At 45.2% G+C, this 23,369-nt stretch overlaps 1 protein-coding gene across 2 annotated transcripts; it reads left to right on the forward strand.

The window, feature by feature from the left end:
• The first annotated feature begins 1,055 nt into the window (after positions 1–1,055).
• On the forward strand, positions 1,056–23,330 carry ANKLE2 (ankyrin repeat and LEM domain containing 2). Of its 2 annotated transcripts, none has more exons than XM_077307693.1 (13): positions 1,056–1,400; positions 6,741–7,202; positions 9,470–9,664; positions 10,660–10,853; positions 11,734–11,922; positions 13,533–13,655; positions 14,101–14,167; positions 14,756–14,937; positions 15,581–15,687; positions 17,347–17,540; positions 19,260–19,971; positions 20,721–20,852; positions 20,972–23,330. In XM_077307693.1, exons 2-13 carry the CDS (start codon positions 6,752–6,754, stop codon positions 21,210–21,212), a joined length of 2,787 nt encoding a protein of 928 aa, XP_077163808.1. In that variant the 5' UTR covers positions 1,056–1,400; positions 6,741–6,751; the 3' UTR covers positions 21,213–23,330. The 2 variants fall into 2 exon arrangements, with proteins under 2 accessions (XP_077163808.1, XP_077163807.1); XM_077307692.1 differs by lacking the exon at positions 1,056–1,400 and adding an exon at positions 1,409–1,749.
• The last annotated feature ends 39 nt before the right edge of the window (positions 23,331–23,369 follow it).

The raw sequence follows: 23,369 nt of genomic DNA on the forward strand, positions 1-23,369 counted from the left end.
GGGAGTTACAGGATTCAAAAATATCTCCCACCCAACCTTGCAGCCTGAAATGGTGGACTTCATTGCACTCCCCGCTCTCCCGCAGGGTTACACTATGTCTGATGTAAACCGCTTGCAATCCCTGTTAAGGGAGGTTTTGTATATAGGCAGTTGAGTGAGGCTCCAGTGGGGGGATCACATGTTGGTCCCCTTTTTTAAAAAACAAATCCACCATCAGAAAGCCCGTTTAGTGGGCACAGCACCGGATAAGAAGTGTCAGCTTTGCTCGGTGGGTGTCCTGCTGGGAGGCAGCGCTCCCCTCCTCGCCGAAAAGGGGGAAATATCCAAAAGTGCCACCCCTTCAGCCGGCAGTGGTACAGTCCACTCCTCCGCTGTGTGCGCCAACCCATCCAAAGGCTGCCTCGTTGCAAAACAAAAAGCCACGTGGCAGATTGCGATACACCAGCGCTCCCACAAAGAAAAAAAGGGAAGGGTCGCATGCAGGAGCCACTTCCGGATCCCGTTCGAACACTGCTATCTGCGGGGCGAGAGTGGACCGGGTTCTTATTCCCCGCTCCCCCAGTCTCCAGGCTGCTTTGTCCTCGTTCCTTGCGTCGCCTTGTTCTGCGTATTCAACGAGGAACCAGAAATGCTACTACGAATTCATGGCGTGCTCTTCCCCTCCCTTGGACTTTTCTCTTGGGGCGTTACCGCGGCAACCAGAGAACCTTCGAACCTTTTTTCGTTTTCCCATCGGACACTGCGAGCTCCTAACCCCCACAGACTCCTTTCCTCTTTGGGAAAGAAGGCGTGGCCTCATGGGCGGCCGCTGTCAAAACGCCTGTCCCGGCGTTCCATTTCCCATCATACACCGCGGCACGGGAAAAAAATCCAGTGACGTTCCTCGCTGCTATTGGATAGCGTGTCGCTTAGCTACGGAGCGCTCCTCTCTTCTTTTTGTTTGTTTGCTAAATTCCTGTCAGAGTAGCGGAGAGGAGGAAGAGGTTTTGGGGAAGGAATGGCGGGGAGGGGGTGATTTTGCTAACAGTTCGTTTTGCTTCAGTCAGGCACTAGAATAGACAGGCTCAGATTTAGCGGGACGGGGGGGGGCTGGTTCTAGTCGGCGGCGCGCGCGGATGTTCAGTCAGGCGGCCGCTATTAAAGCGGCCCTTGAAACTGTACGAAATTAATAATCAACAAATCGGGGGGGTTGGTAAAGAGAATATTCTCCCCCCTCGCTGATTTCCAGACAGGCAGTGAAGTAGACAACGCGGGGCGTGGCCCTGGCTGCTGAGGCGACCCCGGCGGTGGTAGCGGGGTCCTCTGGTGCGAAGTGGGCGAGAGAGGGGAGCTGCGCATGCGTGATCGCGCGCGCGAGGGAGGGGGCCCGTCGCGACGGAAGCCGGGAGGCCGCCTCTGAGGTACTGGTCCCGTCCCTAAAGGGCGTTCGGGGCGGTCCGCGCGCGCGCAGGCAGACGGTCGGTCCGGCCGGCCGGGTTGGGCTCGGCTGGGCCGGAGTCATGGAGCGGTGGATGTCGGCGGCGCTGGCGGGGTGGTCGGGCTGGCGCTGGCCGGGGCGGGCGGGCTGGCCGGGCTGGGAGGTGCTGACGGCGTGCGCGGTGATCGGCGCCCTGGGCTTGCTGCTGCGCTGGTGGGACAGGAGAGCCGGCCGCCGCCGCCGCCGAGGCCCGGACGCGGGAGCAGCAGCAGCAGCACGGGCCGGCCCGCCCGGCGCCACTCCTGCGCCTGAGGAGAAGCCCAGCCGCCAAGGTGAGCGAGGGGGAACAAAGACCACCTCCCTCGGGCCAGCACGCGGCCCCCTTCTGGGTCAAGCCTTTCCTCTAAAGGGGGGAAATATCGCATATATGTGTTTGTGTGTGTGTTTATTTATTAGATTTTTATACCGCTCTTCCCTGCGGCTCAGGGCCGTTTTCATATAACATCACGAGGGGATACATGGAACGAACTATGATATAACATATGCGAGATTTTATTTAGACATACAGATTTGTGTGTGTGTGTGTGTGTGTGTGTGTGGTGTTTTCACAACGGCCCTGTGAGGTAGGACAGGGAACGAGAACGACGGCCTCCAAGCCCGAGGCTGCTGGCAGAATGGAGTCTTGATAGACCCGAGCTAACACCAAACATGTCCCTTTGATTGGGAATTTCAAATGGGTAGTTGGTATTAGGCTTGCTGCGATTTTTTTTAAAAAAAGAATTCAGATGGTGTTTTGCAGCACCTTAACACGTTTTTTAAATTCTAGGAGTGTCTGTGAGGTGCCAGATGTTGTGCACTGCGGGGTATGGGTGATGCAAGAATCGGAGCAGCATTATTTTCTGTTTAAAAGCAGGGGGAGGGAGCACTTCGAATCAGGAGATCCGGTGAAATGGACATTTCTGTGCAAAAGTTTATGCATGGTAGAATAAAACGTGCTCGTCTTTAAGGTGTAGCAAATGCCAGTTTGGGGGTTGATGGGTTTGCTGGAGCATGCTGACAGGGCGTCCCACGGCTAGGAGGCCTAGTCGGGTTTGCAAATGTTCTGCAAGAGTAGCATTATTAGTATGTTGCTGCACGAAAAAAGGCATATTGTGAAACTTTAAAGACTATGCTTTATTTACAGACTGTCATTGCGTTGATTTCCGACTTCCAGGTATCTTTTGCTTTTAAGGGAAGAGCTTATCAGTTACAGCAAACCATGATAAATGCTTCAAAACATAAACTTGTAGTGCCTCAGAAGCTAACAGAAAGATGGTGGCAGAAGTTTCTGTGTGTAGGCTCAACCTCACATAAGCTTCTGTCACAATAAATCTATTTAGAATTTTAGTACTTACCAAGACACTCGTTCTGATTGCTATCTTACGATCTGAGGCTCTTATGCTTAGAGCTGTTGAGAGAATGATGTTGCACTTGTTCTTAAAGTGCAAACAGGCTTCTATAGCATCCCTGGAAATGCTAGCTCAGTGTTAAATCCCCTCCTTGCTTACCATGCTTATTTCTTCTTTTTTAAAAAGCTTCTCCTTATGTCAGATGAAACCTCAACCCAAATGATAGCAGTTTTGGAGACCTGGGGGGAAGGGAGCAGTTAGTCAGATGAACTGCCTTTAAGCTCAGGTCACTGCATGCTATTTGGACAGTCACATATGAGGAAACAATGGAGAATAACTTCCCACTGAATTTAGAACCTTGTGCTCCAACTGTAGAAGATATCTGCTGCTGGGGTGTGCCCCATACTGGATGTGATCTTATGTGTTATTGTAACAATTTCATGCAATCTAGATAGTTGTTCTGTGCCTGTCTACTTAGTAGCAAGCATCGCAGAGTTACCCCCTTAGCAAAGTTGCTTAGGTTGTCAGTCCTAAACACTTTATTGGACTCAAATTAATAACAGTATGACCTCTGCTACTGACCCATATGCACTGCAGAGGATGGAGGTGCATTTTAGGACCCCCTCAGATTCAGGTAGGGGTTCAGACTTAAAGGAAAATGAGCCATAAGAATGCTTGGAAGATTTCCCACAGAGCAGTAAAATGGTGGCGTAGCATCGTGTTCTAAAAACAGAGGTAATTGGTTGGATTGTAGTATGTATCTGGTATATTTCTATTCTATTTATATATTCCGTCTCTGGAATTTTATATTCTATTTATATTCCAGTTATTTCCATCTTTTTTCAGATGCTCCGGTCTGTTCCCCCCCCCCATATATCCTTTTATGGTTGGTTGATTGCTTCTGATTTGTTCTATTTTTAAGTAGGGAAGGAGAAGTAGCTGCTCAAGCTTCTTGCCAGATGCTTCATGACTAAGATTTGAAATGACGCTCCGTAGGCTTGCTGCTAACATTAGATGCTGTGCTAAATGGAGAGAGTTGAGGGTATTGTTGGACTTATCTGATCTTTTATGCCCCTATAAATACCATAAAGTGTTCTGCCTGCAGCATGCTCAGTTTCCTTGCTTATCCAAGGAAGACTCTTATCTTTTTATCCTCAAAGCCAAGTTCCTTAATGCACTGTGCTAACCAATGCAGTCTTCAGAAGTATTGAAATCCACGAACCTCGTGTTGAATAGCTTGGCCCTGTCTGCTTTTTAGCTAGGGGAAGATTCCAGGTATGGAAGGTTCCAAGTTTGGAATGATAGATCTAGTTATACGGGTTTTGAAAACAAGTTCTAGTTCTGTGCAGTTTTGGGAAATAATTACGTGGAGCGTTTTATGGGACCTAGTATTTTATTCCAGAATGGCAAGCCTGTCAGTCTGTTACCGTCACAGCGAAAAAGAGAACTGGGCTACTTTAAAGCGTTACCATGTTTATTGTGTGGTATGAGGACTTATTGGCCACACCTCATGAAAACTATCACAGTGAATTTGGTAGCTTGTAAGCTGCTACAAGACTGTCTTGCTTTGCCTTTTGGATAGGTGCAGAATGGAACTATTAGGGATTTTTAAAAAATCTGTGCCTCTTAAATATCTTTCAACATAAAATTCCCAGTGGGTCTTTTAACTGCGAAGAAAAGAACATTGGTTCTATCCTTTTCTTTGTTCAAGCGAACCCCAGGAAGCATTTTGATAGTTTATCATCATCATGTATCATAATTGGGATGTGAATAAGAAGCTAAACAGATTTTCCCCTGAGCTTTTGAGATCATGTCATTTGTATAGGGCAGCCTTTCTCAACTTTTCTACCGTTGAGAAACCCCTGAAACATTCTTCAGGCTTCAAGAAACCCTAGAGGTGGCAGGATGGTGCAGAATATGGTTAGGAAGCAGAGCTGAGGATATGCCCACCTGGGACCCCTCCCCTTCTCATCTCCTCCAGGCTATTTGCGGGATCGACCTGACTATATATCGGGTCATATCATCCGACTAATGTTTAACACATTTTAAAAATATATTCAAATTTTAAAAATATATAAAAACACATAAAAAAATAAGTAAGTCCCACCCATTCAGGAAATCCTCTCAGGGTCATCAAAAAAAAAAAACCCATGCTTTCACGAAACCCTGGTTGAGAAACATTTTGGTTCTTATTGCCCTGGAATAAAAATAAATTAATTAACTCAGTTCAACAAATATTAATTTGTCTGCTCCATTAATACCTAATGCTGATGGTTACTAGTCTGATGGTTGGCCTTGTTGATAATTAACAGTCATACATTTTCAGGCAAGTTTTACCACTTGTTGTTACTGGCAAAGTCGTGTCTGACCCATCAGGACCCCATGGACAATGATCCTCCAGGCCTTCCTGTCCTCTACCACTCCCCGGAGTCCATTTAAGCTTGCACCAACTGTTTCAGTGACTCCATCCAGCCATCTCATTCTCTGTCGTCCCCTTCTTCTTTTGCCCACAGTCGCTCCCAGCATTAGACTCTTCTCCAGGGTGTCCTTCCTTCTCATGAGGTGGCCAAAGTATTTGAGTTTCATCTTCAGGATCTGGCCTTCTAAAGAGCAGTCAGGGCTGATCACTACAGATTACGTTTAAATCTAGTTGTACAGCATTCTTACCTGATATAAGATTAAATTGTACATATATTATTAATCCTTTATGCCAATTGAAGGTGACTGGCTGACTGACTGATATTATTCATCCAATGTTTTGTTTGCAGAGTTGCTGGTGCTCTGAAATGCCAAAAAAAATGATTATTATGTTTACGGCACTCCCACGAAGCCCCTGATCCATACTTTTAAGCCTATTTTCTGTTCAGAAAACAAGTCTCATTTTCCCTGTGGCATGAGAGGGTGCAATAGAGGGAATTGTAATATGACTCCTAGAGATGGTGCTCCATGACTGGTCTTAAGTTTGCTGACTCTCCTATAGAAGAAATTAGCAAAGGCTGTTAATGCAAGGGGACTGAGTCCTGTCTTGTTCACCAGCCTCATGAGAGTGCCTGTCTTGCATATATGAAATCCCTATTAAAATTGTTTCGTCCCGTTGGCACCTTTGATGCAAGGCCTCTTGCTTGCTTCACGTGTGGCTTTCCTGAAGGTATTTATTGTTTTAAAGTATATCCTGCACTGTGCAGCACTGTCTTCGCTTACAATTAAAAGCACAAATCAGAATTAACAATAGAGTAGCAATTAAGACTACAACAAGGAACTAAAAGAACATAAAATCAAGAGTAACGTAAAGGCGGATGATGCAGATTGAAAATGGGGACGGAAAGTGCTGTGGCATCTCAGTGCTTGCTTTTAAAACGGCGCAAGTTCTCATTCTCATTCACGAAGAAAATACAGAACTTGGTGACCCAAAGCAGCAGCTCGCAGGGACCTTGTTTCTTGTCACGCATGACCCGTCTCTGTCTTTAAATACAGGATAAACAGGCACAGTGAGGCCTTCCATAAGGAGCTCCATATCCTGGCAGCTGATTTTTTTCCCCCTCATGACTTGCAGGTAACAAAAGGTATCCTCAAGGGTTGCTCTCAGCAGTGCTGTCTTTATGCCTGGCTTAATAAGGCGCTTAAGCAGCCGGGAAAGAGCCTGCAGCACCTGTGCAGACCTGTAAGTTCTTAAGATGGCAGCAGAACTTCCTAGAGAAGCATGCTCCAGCACAGTGCTCCAAAGGGTCTTGTTTTGGAGGTATTTCAGTCTTCTTTCTGTTTTTGGAGGGGCTTAAGGCTTGCCCACTTAGTTGTCCCCTCATTCTTAAGTATCTGCCCTGGCATAAGACCCAATAGCTCTTTTTTAAGGACATTCTTTAATAGTTGTAAAATACAGTGTTGAGGGGGGCATGGTAGATGATTCACTTGGCTTTTTCCCTCCCCCTCGGTTCTAGGGGTAATAACAATGGATAACATATTGTCACGGCTGAAGCAGCTAACTCCCGATGAGCTGAGAGAAGAGATCGTCAAGGCAGGACAGAAATGTGGGCCCATCACGCTAACCACACGGTCAGTTTTTGAAAAAAGATTGGCCCAATCTCTGTGGGAAGAGCAAGGCGAGGCAACGGTTTCAAACGGTGTACCCGGAAGCGTGACAGCTGACGGCAGCCAGTTAGAAGCCAGCAAACCTCCAGTGAATCAAAACGGCCATGTAAGCTCTTCTGAAGATGCTGATTTCGGGTACAGCGTGGGTTTGAACCCTCCAGAAGAAGAGGCCCTAATGCACAAGGTGGCTCCTGGATTCGTCGGTGCCGTGGCAGGAATCAATTCTCCAGCATGTTCACAGACTCCTTCTAAGGACCCTCAGCAGTACTATGGAGTGTGTCCAGTTTACGATGATATATTGGCGAGAAATGGTAATGTATTTTTTGTTTCTGACAATATTAACACTGTTAAGGTATAAGGAGAGCGCCCCCACTAAAAGTAAATCTGAGCAGCTATGGAGACACGCTTGATAATCTTTCTGATGAATTTCTGTGCTGTCGATATAATTTGTTCTTTATCTCAAAATTTAAAATTTATGACTTATTTTTTAAATAGTGTACATTGACGATTTGGTCGGTAAGTGACATTAATGACCTGGCACAAGCAGTTCTCTTTGTAACTGAACTAGAAAGTCATTGTGACATAGTGGTTAGAGAGTTGGGCTACGATCTGGGAAATCCAGTTCCAAATCCCTTCTCTGCCATGGGAGCTTGTTTGGTGACCGTGGGCTGTCATATACTCTCAGGGTTGTTGGAAGACAAAATGGAGGAGAGAACAATTTAAACAGGCTTGTGTTCCCATTGGGTAGAAATGAAGTAGGTACATAAAGGGGTCAGATAACTCTTTCCCCACTGTATCCCTCTGTGTCTGGTTCTTAAGAAAGGAGATCAGCCACTGAAAGGCTGTCCCCCTAATCTCCATCCAGGCGAGGCAGTGGGCTCACAACTCGTGGTGGACCACATCAAATGCAGCTGACAAATCTAAACGCATGAGAATAGCCGAACCGCCCCAGTCCGGCTGGTACCAGGGATCATCTGTCAGATGCATAAGTACAGTATAATTCATAATAAGCATAGTATAATGCATAATAACATCAAATGAAACAACATTAATAACAGGTTTTTCCCCTCAGATGTCTGGCCTGTGTGCAGCTGCAGGTTGTTAGAATTAACTGAGAATGGACACTTGACAATGGCCATTTTTCTGTGTGCTGACACAATAAAGTTTCTTGAGGATCAGTGCTTATTTTTAGAGCAGATGGCGTGGGCAGTTCTTGTACTAAAAATACCGATTTCTATATTTGGTATGGCCATGCAACAGAGCACGGGTGGCCAAAATGGCTCTCCAGATGTCCACGGACTACAATGACCATGAGCCCCTGCCAGCATGGCAGGGGCACATGGTAATTGTAGTCCATGGACATCTGGAGAGCCACAGTTTGGCCAACCCCTGCATGAGGCTGCACTACATAAAAAGCAAACCTGTGGCAGTGGGCCAAAGTAGAGAGGATATTTATCTTGCATTCCCGATTCCCTTCTGCCAGTGTGCATCTGATCCATTAGGCTGAAGAAATGAGTAGTAACTAGATGAGATTTAGTGCTGTGCTTCAGCCATTGATGCACTATTGAGGTTATCCTGAGTAATATAACCGTGGAATCATTTGGACGGGAACGCTTCAGAGGTTTGCCTTTCGTTGCCGTGTGCTTGTTTTCCTGCTGATGGGAAAAGAACAAGGAGTTGCATCATAGCCTTCATGAGGATCTTTCCTATCAAGTTATAGTTTTCTTTATCAAAGGACCAGTGCCATGCTTTGTCTGGGGAAGTGCGCATGCACACGGAAACACATGCCTTGAATAAATCTTTGTGGGTCTTAAGGGTGCCTTTGGACGCAAATGTTGTGGTGCTGTCCAGTTTTTGCACTCCTTGCCCTCTTTCTAGCAAATGCAGAAGCTAGGCGAAGGATGGACGCTCCCCAACAGCAATTTTGTATGGGAAGGATCATCACCAGCCTCTCCATCTGAGGTATTGCTTCTGTGCAGAAGGTGGAGACAATCTCCTTTTCTCAATTTAAGTCCCTAGATAGCTAATTGAAATATGCAGAAGGAGGCCTGCTCAAACTCTTTATGGATGACAGGTCAAAGGTGATTTCCAATGCAGTGGCAACATTTTGCTTCTTAGCGTTTAGAAAACGAAAAGCTTCATTTAAACCAAATGGGTAATTTCACTGTTGCTGCATTTTTATACTCCATCATCGGTGTATCCATTTTTATCTGATGGATGAGAATAATCATATAATCAAATGTATTTTGTTTGCTGAGTTTTGACCGTAATAATAACTCGCATCTTCTGTAAATCTATCTAGCAGAAGACCCTGAAAAATTTGCAAGGAGATGTGACAGGACAATAAATCCAAACTAGCCGTTGTTAGTGCTTCTTAATTTCAGCCTCTTCCCTGAAAGCAAGCCAGGCAAAAAGGTGGTTTGCGTATCTTCTTTTGCAGATGGCCACAGTGCTAGGTAGTCTGTCTGAGCTTGGAAGCGAAGCAAAGCTTCCAAGGCCGAATCTGTTGAACTTGTGTGACCTTGGCGACCGTAGTCATGGAGAGAAATTAATTAGATTCTGTTGTTTTCTGTTCCAGAAAGAGTGCATGTGTACGAGGATAAAAAAGAAGCCCTGCAAGCTGTTAAAATGATAAAAGGCTCACGATTTAAGGCTTTCTCAAACAGAGAAGATGCAGAGAAATTTGCTAAAGGAATATGTGATTATTTCCCCTCTCCGACCAAGTCCTCTTTATCTTTGTCTCCGGTGAAAGTTTGCTCAGTTTTTAACAGAGGTAAGTGGAAGCTTAAATACGGTCCAATTCTGAAGCCTTTAAAATAATTTTTCGGCTTGAGACTGTTGTAATGACATGAATCCCTATGTAATTGAAAAGACCTGAAATATCCATGGTTTTTAAATTAGTTCTAGTTAAAGTATCTGATCTGCTTCTTTCTGTATTTTTTGAAGAAAATATGGTAGATTTTGTATTTTATGTGTACATGGTAAGGGGTCTGGAAGAGACTTGGAAATTTCAGCCCTGATTCTCCCCCTCCAAGATTTTCCAATCTTTTAGAGTTTTGAGGAGGCAGGTTTTTTTTTCTCCTTCTTTCTTTTCTCTTAACTTGCAGTCAGTGGTTCTCAACAGTCCATTCCTTCAAATCTTTCCCAGTTCTCAACACACAGGTTTTTGCAAGCATTTGTAATTTTCATTAACTGAGTCTTATTTTCTGGCATTCCTGTCTGGTGGGATGAGCTCCCAGAAGAGCTGATGGCCCTGACGGAACTAGTTCAGTTCCGCAGCGCCTGCAAAACAGAGCTCTTCCGCCAGGTCTATGGTTGAGGCCGGGGGCTGTGAGGAAGATGGGTCTGGGGTCCCTCCCTGGTGTTAGGCATTAGTTAGGCCATTACTGTCTTGGCCCCTCTTTCCACCCCTCATTAGAGGTTGGTTGGAGGTTGGATGATTGAGGAATTCCACCATGTTTGTGCCAGGTTTGTTCTATGATCTTGTCCTGTTTTTAATGGGGTTTTATTGGGGGTTTTATTGGACACTTTGTAACCCGCCACGAGCCAGTCTCTGGAGTGGCGGGAAATAAATTAAATAATATATATTGAGGGGAATCCAGTCCTCTCCTAAGGTTCCTTTCTCCAGCTGATAGAGACTTCCTCCAAATGAAGTGGAAGGAGAGCAGTAGGACATGGATAAGATCCACCCCCATTAAAAGACTTGGCAGCTTCCTTCTTTAGCTGGGCTCCATCAGCAATAAAATGCATTTTTAAACATTTTGATAGATGGATTATGCTCTCCCGAGATGGAAACAGTTAGCAAAGAGAGAGCCAACAGTTTTAAAAGTCCCCGAACGCAGGATCTCACTGCCAAACTTCGGAAAGCCGTTGAGAAAGGAGACGAGACTGCATTCTTGGAGCTTATCTGGAGTAATCCTCGCTATCTCATTGGTTCCGGGGACAACCCGACAATTGTCCAGGTAAAGCTGTTGTCCATCTTGCTTTTGCCAAAGCGCAAATACAGATCTGCATTTTCATACTGTTCTGCATAAAGAATTTAAAAAAGAAATACAGATAAAAATGATCAGGCAAAATTTACACTTTAGAAGACTTTTGGGTGCAGCTCTCTCAGACTTGCAAAAATGCTGTAAACCCCAGGCTTAATCATCTAGATTTGAAAACAACCTAAATTAAAAGGTGGCCTTTAAGTCAGGGAAACAAAATGTTGTTTTCCAAGTGATTCTGATTTGCAGTCGAAGTAGCATGAATCCATCCAAGTGTTTTGGTCATTTTTTTTTTTACTTCCTTAGTGAGAACTGGTTTGTTATGAAATTTTGGAGCTGAAAATAAGGAAATGATCTGTCATGCTGTTTGTCACAAATGGCTTTGGGATGCTTTTTGTGATTCAGAAATAAAATATGTCTGTCTGCTATGGACCGGGTGATAAACCTTTACTGAAGTGACCCTCCATCCCAGTGACTAGTGATAGAACAGGTATTATTAAGTGGAGCACCAAGACCAGGGAACTGACCTTGGCTCGTTTTTGAGTGGCACGATAGTGATGGCCTGTTATTGTACAGTGTACAGACCAAAAACCAAACTTCTAATATAGAGCTGTTAAGTAGAACAAAATGTTTTCTAATTGGTAAAGCTAGTGATCTTAAACCTCAAAACCTTAACACAGCAGTTCATTATGTGACTATGTAAACTTTAAAACAAGTTCCAGTTTTGATACATTTGTGCAGTTTTGATACATTCAGATTTAAAATGAAGACTCCTGTATTTTGTTGCTAAGCAAGGAACAGATTGTTAGACTTCATGTATCTTGAATCTCTTTCTCTCTCTCTCTCTCTCTTTCAGGAAGGCTGCCGATACAATGTCATGCATGTGGCAGCCAAGGAAAATCAGCCTGGTATTTGCCGGTTGCTGTTGGACACTTTGGAAAATCCCGAATTTATGAGGATGATGTATCCAGATGATGATATGATCATGTTGCAGAAGCGTATCAGATACATTGTTGACCTCTATCTTAATACACCAGATAAAATGGTTAATTTTTATTTAAGTGTTTTATCTCTATAGCTCACCCTTTTCTCCGCAGTTGTTAGCAGCCAGACCCCTCCCCATATAACCGGTAGTTTCCCTTCAACTATGTTTACGTCCACCCAACTAGTACTCTGCTTTGCAATGGCATCGTGACACTGGAAACATAGATGTACCAGCAATATCTTCACTCAGGAACAGGCTGGATTTCCTTGGTGAAATCCTCAGTTTCCTTACCTTATCTCTGTATTATGATTTTTGCTGCATTGTCTGGGGAAGTGTTGCATACACACGAAAGCTCACACCTTGAATAAAACTGTGGTTCTTACAGGTGCCTTTGGACTCACATATAGTTTCCTTACTCTTTGACTCCCCACTGCTTCCCAGATCTGTATCTACATTCCACTCCTCAACCCTAACCTCTTATTAAAGGGGAGTCAAGGCACCATTTGCCTTTTATATAGCCTGGTTTATATAGCCTGGTTTAGAGCCCTGCCTTTGATCACCTTCCTGGGAAAGCTAGTCCCTGGAGCCAGAGGCAATAAAGATTGCTATCTCTGCCCTGAGAAACCTCTTGTGTTCCACTCCACTCTGGATACAATCAAATTTATTTCCCACTACTCATTCAAAATGCCCATTTATCTAGGGCTTACTGTGACCACCCTTTGTCTTTAAACACAAATCTGGCTATTTAAATAGATACTGAAAGCTGCTCAGCATGCCTGCATCTCCCAGACACTTCATTTGCACCCAAAAGTAGTAGCTGCTTTTGCTGATTCTTGTACTATAACTTTTCCCAAAATCATATCTTCCAACCTGCATCTCTCTCTCACTCTCTGTTTCCCCCCCCCCCTCTTTTCTTGTGCGAGTGTGTTTGGCTTAAACATAGATTCTAGTGGATGGCCATGTTGGTCTGAAGTAGCACAACAAAATCTGAGTCCAGTGGCACCTAAGACCAACACACGAAAGCTCACGCCTTGAATTAATCTTTGTTGGTCTTAAAGGTGCTACTGGATTCAAATTATGTTTAGCTTAAACAGGCTGAAAAGGGAAATGGCTGAGCTGCTAGTTATTACAACACTTAAAACAATGCCTAAATTCCGCCCCCAGGATTCAATTGGGATATTTGCTTCTTATCCCACTACACTTGCTAACCTCGTAAGTGGAACTCACTGCTGTATAATACTCTTTGGTTATGTTCCTCCTCCCCTTTTCTCTTTCCACCTCTGTTTTATTTATTTTATATATTTTATTACATTTGTATACCGCCCTCCCCGGAGGCTCCAGGCGGTTCACATGGAACATAAAGGCCCCAGGTCAGCTAGTAAACTTCCATTGCAGAATGCAGATTCAAACCTTGGTTTCCCAGATGCTAGTCTGACGAACCATCACACCTGGCAGGATGTCCCTTCTTTCAATGTGAATCAGAAATTTTCAGTTAGACATGTGAGATTACAAAAAAAAAAAAAACCGCTAAAGGAAGAACTTCCACGTATAATTTATTTGATAATAGTTTGACTTCTGAGATTCTAGCTGGTTCAGTCATTTACTTCCACCTGGGGGGGGGGGGGAACCTCCAGAGCATTAAAACCATGGCATGTTTTTTTCCCTTGTAGGGTTTTGACACGCCATTGCATTTTGCGTGCAAGTTTGGGAACCCAGATGTGGTTAGCGTGCTAACATCACATCCAGATATTGAAAAGCACTCAAAGAACAAATACGAACAAACGGCAGCAGACGTAAGTCGTTCTTACTGAATTTCATGTAGAAAAATCAACTACATCTAAGGAAATAACCAATTGGTTGCAGTTTCAAAAGTTTCTCATGTAACGTGTGTAATCTGTAGATAAGGGGGGGCAAAGTGTGGCTTTCCAGATATCCATGGACTACAGAACATCAGTGGATGGGTGGAGCCATAAATAGCTAGGTAGACAGGTGTTAACTTTGGCCCCAACCAAAAGCCTGGTGGAAGAACTCCATCTTACAGGCCCTGTGAAATTTTGGCAGGGCCCTGCTGTGCTCCGGGAGCTCATTCCACTAGGTAGGGGCCGGGACAGAAAAACGTCCTAACCGTGGTTGAGGCCAGACGTGCAGAAGAGAATGTGTTTTCTGTTCCCTCCACCAGAAGCATAGAAGAACACAAAGCAGCTTCTGTTAACTAATCTCTTACCTATTTTCCTACAGGTAATTTGTGAGAGGAGCAAAAATAAATCTGTGGATCTGAAAGAGAAAATCAGGGAATATTTGAAAGGTTTGTATTCAGAACATTGTTCTTGTAATTGGTTTTAGGGTTTGGGCAGGGGGATTGGCAAACTCTGCCAAAGCAATTTCAAACTGTTTTCTGCTTTAAAAAGTTCGTATTACATGATGCCCTGGTATGAGTTGTTCTGGGAACTTAGGGGAGTATGTTGTCGATGCCTGTTTGAATAGGGCCTTAAGGCGATCCGGTATCAGACTCATTACTTTTATGCATACATTGTGGTTTTAAAATGTCCTGTTAGAAATTTTTGAGCCAATGGATAGAAACAGCATTTAATTCTGTAAAGGTAAAGGTATCCCCTGTGCAAGCACCGAGTCATGTTTGACCCTTGGGGTGACGCCCTCTAGCGTTTTCATGGCAGACTCAATGCGGGGTGGTTTGCCAGTGCCTTCCCCAGTCATTACCGTTTATCCCCCAGCAAACTGGGTACTCATTTTACCAACCTCGGAAGGATGGAAGGCTGAGTCCCAGCCTCATGGGCAAAGCTTTCAGACGGCTGCCTTACCACTCTGTGCCACAAGAGGCTCTTTAACTCTGTTAACCCACCCTTAACACCATGTACGTTTCCTTGTGACTTAGGTCAGTATTATGTGCCCCTCTTCCGAGCGGAAGATAATGCCTCGGCACCTGTGATTGGAGCACCTTGGTCACCTGACCAGACAGACGATCGCCCTCGAGTTTCTCTACCCAGATACGTTGGCAGCCCTAAAGACCCCGTGTTAACAGTCAGGGCTTACGTTGGCCCAATGAGCCCTTCCAAGGTAACCCAAAGATGCTAAGTTCTTCCGTCTCTGTGTTTGGAAAGCAAGAATTTGTTTTAAAAGGTTATTGTGAAATTGGATACAACTCCGACTTCTCTTGCCTGGCCTGGAACAATTGACTTCCGAACACAGATTGTCTTGAGGTTTTCTCTAATTAAAAAAAAAATTGTTGTTGTTAGTTGTGAAGTCGTGGCCAACCCATCGCGACCCCATCGACAATGATCCTCCAGGCCTTCCTGTCCTCTACCATTCCCCGGAGTCCATTTAAATTTGCACCGACTGCTTCACTGACTCCATCCAGCCACCTCATTCTCTGCCGTCCCCTTCTTCTTTTGCCCTCGATCGCTCCCAGCATTAGGCTCTTCTCCAGGGAGTCCTTCCTTCTCATGAGGTGGCCAAAGTATTTGAGTTTCATCTTCAGGATCTGGCCTTCTAAGGAGCAGTCTGGGCTGATCTCTAGGACTGACCGGTTTGTTTGCCTTGCAGTCCAAGGGACTCCAGTTATTTTTTTTTTAAATAGTTGGAACTAGATATTTCTGGAGCTCCAGAACAGAGGCTTCATTTCCGATTTCGAGAAGAGACAGGATTTGGCGACAGCTCCTAGTCGTCGTGTTGCATAAATGTTTGCCGGTTTGTTTTAAAGGCAGAAGACTTCCGCAGGCTCTGGAAGACTCCACCGCGCGAGAGAGCAGGATTCTTTCACAATCTGAGAAAATCTGACCTGGAAAGAGGGGTTGAAAGAGTCGGCAGGTATTATATCGCCCTACAGCATGACACAATAGAGCAGTAGGCAATGTGTTGAATGTGCATGCGCCCTTCCCCTCACGCTGGGCATGGAATTCGGGGCAGGTAGCTGTGAACGATCTGCATTCTGCAGGGGGTTGGACTAGATGACCCTGGAGGTCCCTTCCTACCCTATGATTCTATTGCAGGGGTAGTCAAACTGCGGCCCTCCAGATGTTCATGGACTACAATTCCCAGGAGCCCCCTGCCAGCGAATGCTGGCAGGGGCTCCTGGGAACTGTAGTCCATGGACATCTGGAGGGCCGCAGTTTGACTACCCCTGTTCTATTGCATGTGTTTTTATACACGTGGATTTAAATGTAAAGCAGCACTACTGGAGGATTATGATAAAGTAACAGGGCAACCTGCCGTACGGTTCTTCAAGCTCTCCCTGTGGGCCGCATGGGAAAGAGTAAAAATCAGTTGTGACCTGTGGGAGCAATGGAGAGGATGCTGTGCTCTGCTAATGAATAGGGAGAAGTAAAAGAGGTCAGTTCCTCTTTTAAGGGGCTTGACTATCTCTGTCATGTCACTCCTCTCTCTTTATTTGGCAGTGTCATGCCACCTTCAGTATAAGTTCCACTCAAGGCTTTCTTCCTTTCCCTTCCTGCTATCTTATCCCCACTCCCTTCCTGTTACATGTGTGCCTCCTTCACTGAGATCCAGCGTGGTGGTTTGGTGATTAAGAGTGGCGGTTTCTAATCTGGCCAGGCAGGTTTGATTTCCTGCTCCGCCACATGCAGCCAGCTGGGACCTTGGGCTCCCCACAGCCCTGAGAGTGCTGCTCTCAAAGAGGAAGGGAAGGTGATTGTGAACCACTCTCCTTCTGGTAGGGAAAAGCGGGAGATAAAAACCAGCCCTTCTGCTTGCCCTCTGTATTTGATAAGCCAGTCTCTCCCTTGTCTTCAGAGTCAAAAGTTTTTTTTTCTGAACTGCCATTGCTGTACCTTGTTGCCTTTTGCTGCCACAACCCTCTTGGTATGCTGTGTCATTCTAAGGGTTAAATAAATGTTGCTGCTAAGCTTGCGGATTTGGTGCATGCACCTTTAATCCTACCCAGCTGCCTTTTAAAATAATGTTATACACTTCTTCAAAAACAGTTCCATCCCATCTCAAGCTCTCATAGAACATATACACAAGCCGTTTACCTTGAGAGCCTGTTTGTATGTTTTATACGGGAGGAGGATGGGAGACTGTGGCTCTCCAGAGGTCCATGGGCTACAATTCTCATGAGCCCCTGCCAGCATGCAGTGGCTCATGGGAATTGTAGTCCATGGACCTCTGGAGAATCACAGTTTGGCCCCCTGTTTTATACCATATGCATGATCAGTCTCTAATTTCCTATAAAAGTTATCTTTGGGGAAGGGATTTAAAGGCCCTATTTTAACCCACACACTTATTGGTTTTGTCAGCAGGGTGCCAGAAGTCCTACCAAATAATTTTATGTGAGAATTGTGTAAAAATTAAGCCGTGCCTGTGGTGAACGCTTGTAATTGTGCTGGGGAAAAAAATGACAATGCCCAGTCTTTGTGCTGGCTTATTTTCTTTGCAAAAAAAAGTATGTTCAGTAACTTTTGTCTTGTTGGATGTTTTCATAAATGATTCGTTCTATCTTATTTATTGCAGGGAGTTAGCTCATGAACTGGGGTTCCCGTGGGTTGAATACTGGGAATTTCTGGGCTGTTTTGTTGATCTGTCTTCCCAGGAGGGGTTGCGAATGCTAGAAGAATACCTGAATCAACGGGCAATGAGCGATAAAGCTCAACAGGAAACGGGGGAGAATGAAACCCACAACAGGCACAAAATCACACAACTTTCTGGTAAAGCAAAATGTCTTTTAGAAATCTCTTGAGGTTTGGGACAAGGCTGACGCTCGATAGGCATGTAGGCTACTTTTTAGGACCCGCAAGCCATTCCACAACTCGTTTTGTTTCTTCCTCTCCCGCCTAGACCTAAGGGAGGCGTATGTAACTTCCCCTCCTCCATTTTTTCTTTCCAACCAAAGAAGATGAGGCTGAGAGCAAGGATCAATGCCTTGAGTGAGTCGCTCGTAGCAAGAATTCTGTCCTTGCAGCACCTGCAAAGACAAAGGCTTTTCTCGTGGCCTAAGCAATCTAGGAGCCAAAGTCCAGTCTGCATGAAATCATAAACCAGTTCCTCCCCACTTGGTCAAGTCCAACAGAGCACTCAGTGGCAAGCACAACTTCGTCAGAGCTGGGAAACAGGCTTTCAGACACCCAATTTTCGTGTAAATGTAAATCAGCGTTTCATGGAAATGCTGATCGCCACTTTTGGGGCCAGGAGGCAAATTTCCTCCAGGCCTGACTGACCAGGTTTTTTTTTGGGGGGGGGGGGGCACCATCTGGATATAGCATTGGGGTCATTCTGGGAGGGCAGGCAGTTGTGAATTTCCTGCATTCTGCAGGGGGTTGGACTAGATGACCCAGGAGGTCCCTTCCAACTCTATGATTCTATGAATTTACCTATTGAGGGAAGGATGCCTGCTTCCTAGAAAGCCACATACAGTTCTTGCTCATGCTTTTATCCATTCAAGCTCTGGGGCCAAAAGCATATGAGGTCTGGCACAGCTAATAATCCACAATGCATTTTCCTGGGAAATGAGGGGCCTGAAGTAGGGATAGAAGCTATACCTGACACACACCCCATCTGAGATAGCAAGCAAGAAGAGTAAGTAGCAGTGTACAGTGTACACTTAAGCTGCCTTAACCCTCAGGGAGAGATGAGGTATAAATGAATGCTACTCTCTCTTTTTTGCCTGCCTTTTGTTCCAAGCTATTGGGAAAAGGGTGGGTACATAAATAATATTAAAAATAATATAGGGTGGAATAGTGGCTGAAGCAGAGATTCCCAAGCACAGGGGTCCACAGGAACTCTGAAAGGGGTCCCCACACTGTCATGGAAGCTTGCTGGGTGTCCTTGACACACGCTCAGCCTAGCCTACCTCACAGGGTAGAGAGCCAGTTTGGTGTAGTGGTTAGGAGTGTGGACTTCTAATTTGGCATGCTGGGTTCGATTCTGCACTCCCCCACATGGGTGACCTTGGGCTCGCCACAGCACTGATAAAACTGTTCTGACCGAGCAGTGATATCAGGGCTTTCTCAGCCTCACCCACCTCACAGGGTGTCTGTTGTGGGGAGAGGAAAGGGAAGGCGACTATAAACCGCTTTGAGCCTCCTTCGGGTAGAGAAAAGCGGCATATAAGTCTTCTCCTTCTCCTCCTCCTTCTTCTTCTGTTGTTGTGTGGGTAAAACGGAGAAGAGAACAACGTAAACTGCTTTGGATCCCCATTGGGGCCAAAGGCAGGATATAAAGTAAGCAAAATCAGTGGCATCCTGTATTTGGTTCAAGTACCATGCATTGGCCAACTCTTACATAGAACAGCCGGCAAAGCCAGGGCAAGTTACCTTATCGCTTTAGCCTAGGGGCCTTTTGGGAAAAAATACAGAATACGAAGATTAAGCTAAGATCCACCTCAGATAGGCCGTCAACCGCCCACCTCCTCTGGTTGTGTTTTCTAGGTAAAAGCAAAAAAAGCTGCAATTCCATTTCCGTTGGAGCTTTTTTAGAGGACGACGACATGAGCTTGGAAGAAGTTAAGAACCGGCAGAACGCCGCTCGGAATTACAGCCGCGCGAACGCATCCAGCGAACCAACCATCAGTGACGTTGGTAGTTCAGAGGTGGACATCCTCTCTATCGCACATACTGGAGGCATAATACCGATGGCGGAGGTCTCCAATGGGCATTATGAGAACGGGGGTCCAACTAGTAAAAACGGGTGCTGTAGCCCTCTGGCGAGCGATAGGACAGCAAGCGCCCACAGGAGGCATTCCAGTCGAGGGGAAGAGTGCTTCCCGTCTCCCGTCTCTAACCTGCTGGAAGCCTTTGATAAACTGGCCTGTCAGAAACACGCCGCAGAAGACGAAGACGAGGGGGAAATGAGCCAGGCCCCTTCAGGAAGCGAGAACGAGAGAGTTCAGAAGGAAAGTTCGAGACAGCTCAGGAAACCCAGGGACCAGCTTACTAAGACGGGCATGGCTGCTGGGAAGACAGAGGGTACAAAAATAAGGACAGAAGAGAACATGCCACTTGGTGGAAGACCGGCAGCAGAGGTGGACGTCTGGAGCAGAGAGACGAAGCAAGTTAGCAGCGCTGAGCTGCAGTCCGAGGTGACTCCAGGATGTCTCTCGGAGACCTCACCCGAGAGAGACAAGAAGCTATTTCTCTTAGGGTAAGGCGAAGCAAATGAGGCCCTTCTTTTGTGTGCCCCATAGAGTATCTTGTCTGTCCAGGTTGGGTTCCATCCAGGGGTATGCTCATCTAAATGTTTAGTGTCACATTCTATGGTATTGGAATCGCAGGTTTTAACTTGAGTATTGCGGGGAGGGGGGGGACCGTGCATATGTAAGATTCAGTTCTGAAGTATTTGCTGTGGATGCAGCTTTATCCACCTTGGCTGGCCAGGCGCTATGAGCCAGCTTTGTGTAGTGGTTAGGAGTGCAGACTTATTGAGGACTGATCTGGCAAGGAGGGTTTGATTCTCCGCTCTGCCACATGCAGCCAGCAGAGTGACCTTGAGCTCGCCACAGCACTGATAAAGCTATTCTGATCGAGCAGTATTATCAGGGTTCTCCCAGCCTCACCCATCTCGCAGGGTGTCTGTTCTGGGGAGAGGAAAGGGAATACGACTGTAAGCCGCTTTGAGTCTCCTTCAGGTAGAGAAAAGCGGCATATAAGAACCAACTCTTCTATTTTTCATCCCAGTTACCTGCCTCAACCTAGTCACCTTAGAAATGATCTGTCACGTACTCTTTATCCATTGATCTCCTCTTTTAACCGTGGGTCAGCCAAAAAATCAGATTATGCCTTAATAAACTAGACTAAGGTGAGCTATGAACACACTTATTTAAAAATGCTGCAGAAGTGGGCTGTGAGCTTCTGCCAGAGTGGTTTTCCTAACCGAGTTCTCCTTCTGTTCAGTGAGAAGCCATCCAAATTGGACAACGATGTGTTAACAGCGCTAAACGGAGTAGAGATTGACTCACAAAAGCATCCTGCAATCTATAAGTGGTCTACATCTGTACAGTCCTGCTCACCTTCTGACCGGCAAAGGTACGCTCACATTTATTGGTGCAGATTGGTCAGCCGGGGTTTGCCTTTTTGCACTGTATGGGCACGACTTGCCTTAAGGTTTGATCACCTTGTGTGTTTTTTGTTTTTGTCCTCCCCAGTTGGTCAAGCCCAACCGTCAAAGGTTGTTTCAAGAGGCAAACAGTTGGAAGCCCGTCTGGTGGCCCACCATATTGTAGCCCAGGAAAGAACTCACTGGGATTTATTAGCCCTGGCAAATACGGCTCGGCCGCTGCGGGTTTTTCCCCAGAATTTCTGAGCCCCGGACGGTACAGCCCAGCCTACGTGAACCACGTTCTGTTATCTAAACTGCATCATTTTCCAGGGACGCCGACTCATTAGCACTCTTTTTAAAATAATAATAACTAAAGTTTTTTTCCTTTTTCTAAACTGAAGGTAAAATTAAGATGTGGAAACACTGACGGGGTGTGTTTTTGTCCTTCTTGGAGGAAGGGGGCTGTTCACAGCAAGCATCTTCATTCCATTTTTAAGAGATTAGTAACAGTTGCGTGTCAGTGAAGAGGGGTGTCTCCTTTTGAAAAGTAGGACTAAAACATTCCAGTAAAGGAACCCTGGCTTATAAGGGGTGGCCTTTGCATAGAACAAGAAATGCTTGCCACCAAGGCTGCTTCACTCTAGCTTCTCCATGTCCTTAAGCTGTTCATAGTGCCCGGTGCAGACTGCAAAACACTCACGATACCAAGATGTGTCCTAAGATTAGTCTTCCAGTGGAGGCGAGAGAGAACAGCTCTCCCGGCTGCTTGAAAACTGAACTGTTCATCAGTGTCAATAAGGCAGCAAATTTATGAACGACTCTTTAATTAAAATTAGTATTGGCTCAAAAAGCAGCAGGGGATCATTAAAGGCCCTATGCTGAAACTTTACGAAAGACCCGGTGTTAGAAATTAATGGGAACGTTCAGCTACGTCTTTGGATAGATTCTTCTGCCTCGCCGCCTGTTCCTTTGTCACGGGCGGGCACCACAGTTCCTACGCATCATCGACATGAGCAATAACATGACAAAAGTCTCCAAATGTTCCAGTGTGGTCTCACTTCTTAACACATTATGGGAACCACAAGCCCATTGGAACTATCGTGCTTTGAAATGTCTAGCTGATAACAGAAAGGTCCCACTAAAATATATTTCATAATTTATCTGGGGATTCAAAGAGCGAGCCATTTTAGGAAGGAACCTAGATCTGATTTGTTTTTTTGTTGTTGTTGTATTGATGAGCCTTTCTAGCAGCGTAATGCTGCAATTGTCCCTCAGTTTACCCCTTGTCATGATCCATATGTATGTTACCTAGAGTATATGTAGCAAGAGGTACTTTTTCCACCCTAGTGCTTGAAGAGAAATAAGAGGAGCAGGGAGGCTATCGCCAGCTAGCTGTGACTAGTTTGGGTGGTCTTTCTAGAACGACCATTTTCTATACTGTTCCTAACTCTTGCCAGTTTTGGTACCGAACTCCAGAACCGCAGTTAATGCTCTTCCAATTTTATTAGTGCCTTTTGTAACATATTTTTATTATGTTGTTTAATAAGAAGTGCTGTTCCCCTATGTAAGCACTTCAGTTAATTTTAACTTACCCACACCCTTGGGCAGTGTTTTAAAGCTTTTTTTTTGGAAATTGTTCAGAGAGGCTGGAAACAGCTTTTTGTTACATAGCATATTTATTTTAAGTCATAGGTTGGATAGCTGACCTACATGTAAACTAACGAGTATATCTGCAGTTAGGGTGACCCTTTATTATGTATCACTTCCTAGTTTTCCATAATTGGATATTCAACACATGGTACAAACTGTTTTAGTTTTATTTAGTTTTGTTCCAGATTTGCCTCTGAATTAAGTCTCACACTTGGCCCGTAAGTAGCAAGTTTTGTAGTCTACATAGCAAGAAGCTACTTTTGAGAGATCGATATACAACTTTTAAGGGTTGAGGATTTCATCTCTGCAATAGCGTGGAAAGGAAGGTTCCAGGGGAAAGGCAGCATTGCCAAGATTAGAATTCAGTTTCTAAAAGTTCCTCAGTGTGGAATCTCAGCTAAGAAACCCAAACTTGACTTGGGAAAACGATTCGGTATCTCTGACAGAGCTGAAAACAAACCTGACCAGAATGCTCTTATCTAGCTATGCACTAAAGGGTCCTCTTAGAACTCCGTCAACAAATTGAAAATGTTTGCTTAGAAGCATCATCAGAACTTTGATCAAACAAACTTAAAAAGCCAACAGTGTTTTGTTTTCTTCTTCGCCCTTGTGATACGTATGCATTTTTTTGTATTTCAGTGTGTACTGCTGGAACACAAACTCTGTAACACTTGTGTGGTGATGGGGAGGGGTCCAAAGGATTAGTGTTAGAGTAATATTCATGTGACTAGAATTTACATTGGAGTCTTTTTTTTCCCCATCAATGTTGTTACCTGACTTTTTAACTACCTTAATTAAATTGGCTTATTTAATAACACTGTTAACAGAGTGAGATTCTATGTAGTTCAGTCCTG

Source organism: Paroedura picta, chromosome 13 (assembly GCF_049243985.1).
Source record: "Paroedura picta isolate Pp20150507F chromosome 13, Ppicta_v3.0, whole genome shotgun sequence".
Taxonomy (NCBI): Eukaryota; Metazoa; Chordata; class Lepidosauria; order Squamata; family Gekkonidae; genus Paroedura; species Paroedura picta.

Bases quoted from the DNA above. Each gene is read 5' to 3' on its own strand.
- ANKLE2 (XM_077307692.1), top strand. From the start codon at position 1,500: ATGGAGCGGTGGATGTCGGCGGCGCTGGCGGGGTGGTCGGGCTGGCGC. The intron at 1,750-6,740 runs GTGAGCGAGGGG...CCTCGGTTCTAG, and splicing joins GGAGAAGCCCAGCCGCCAAG to GGGTAATAACAATGGATAAC. The intron at 9,665-10,659 runs GTAAGTGGAAGC...ACATTTTGATAG, and splicing joins TTGCTCAGTTTTTAACAGAG to ATGGATTATGCTCTCCCGAG.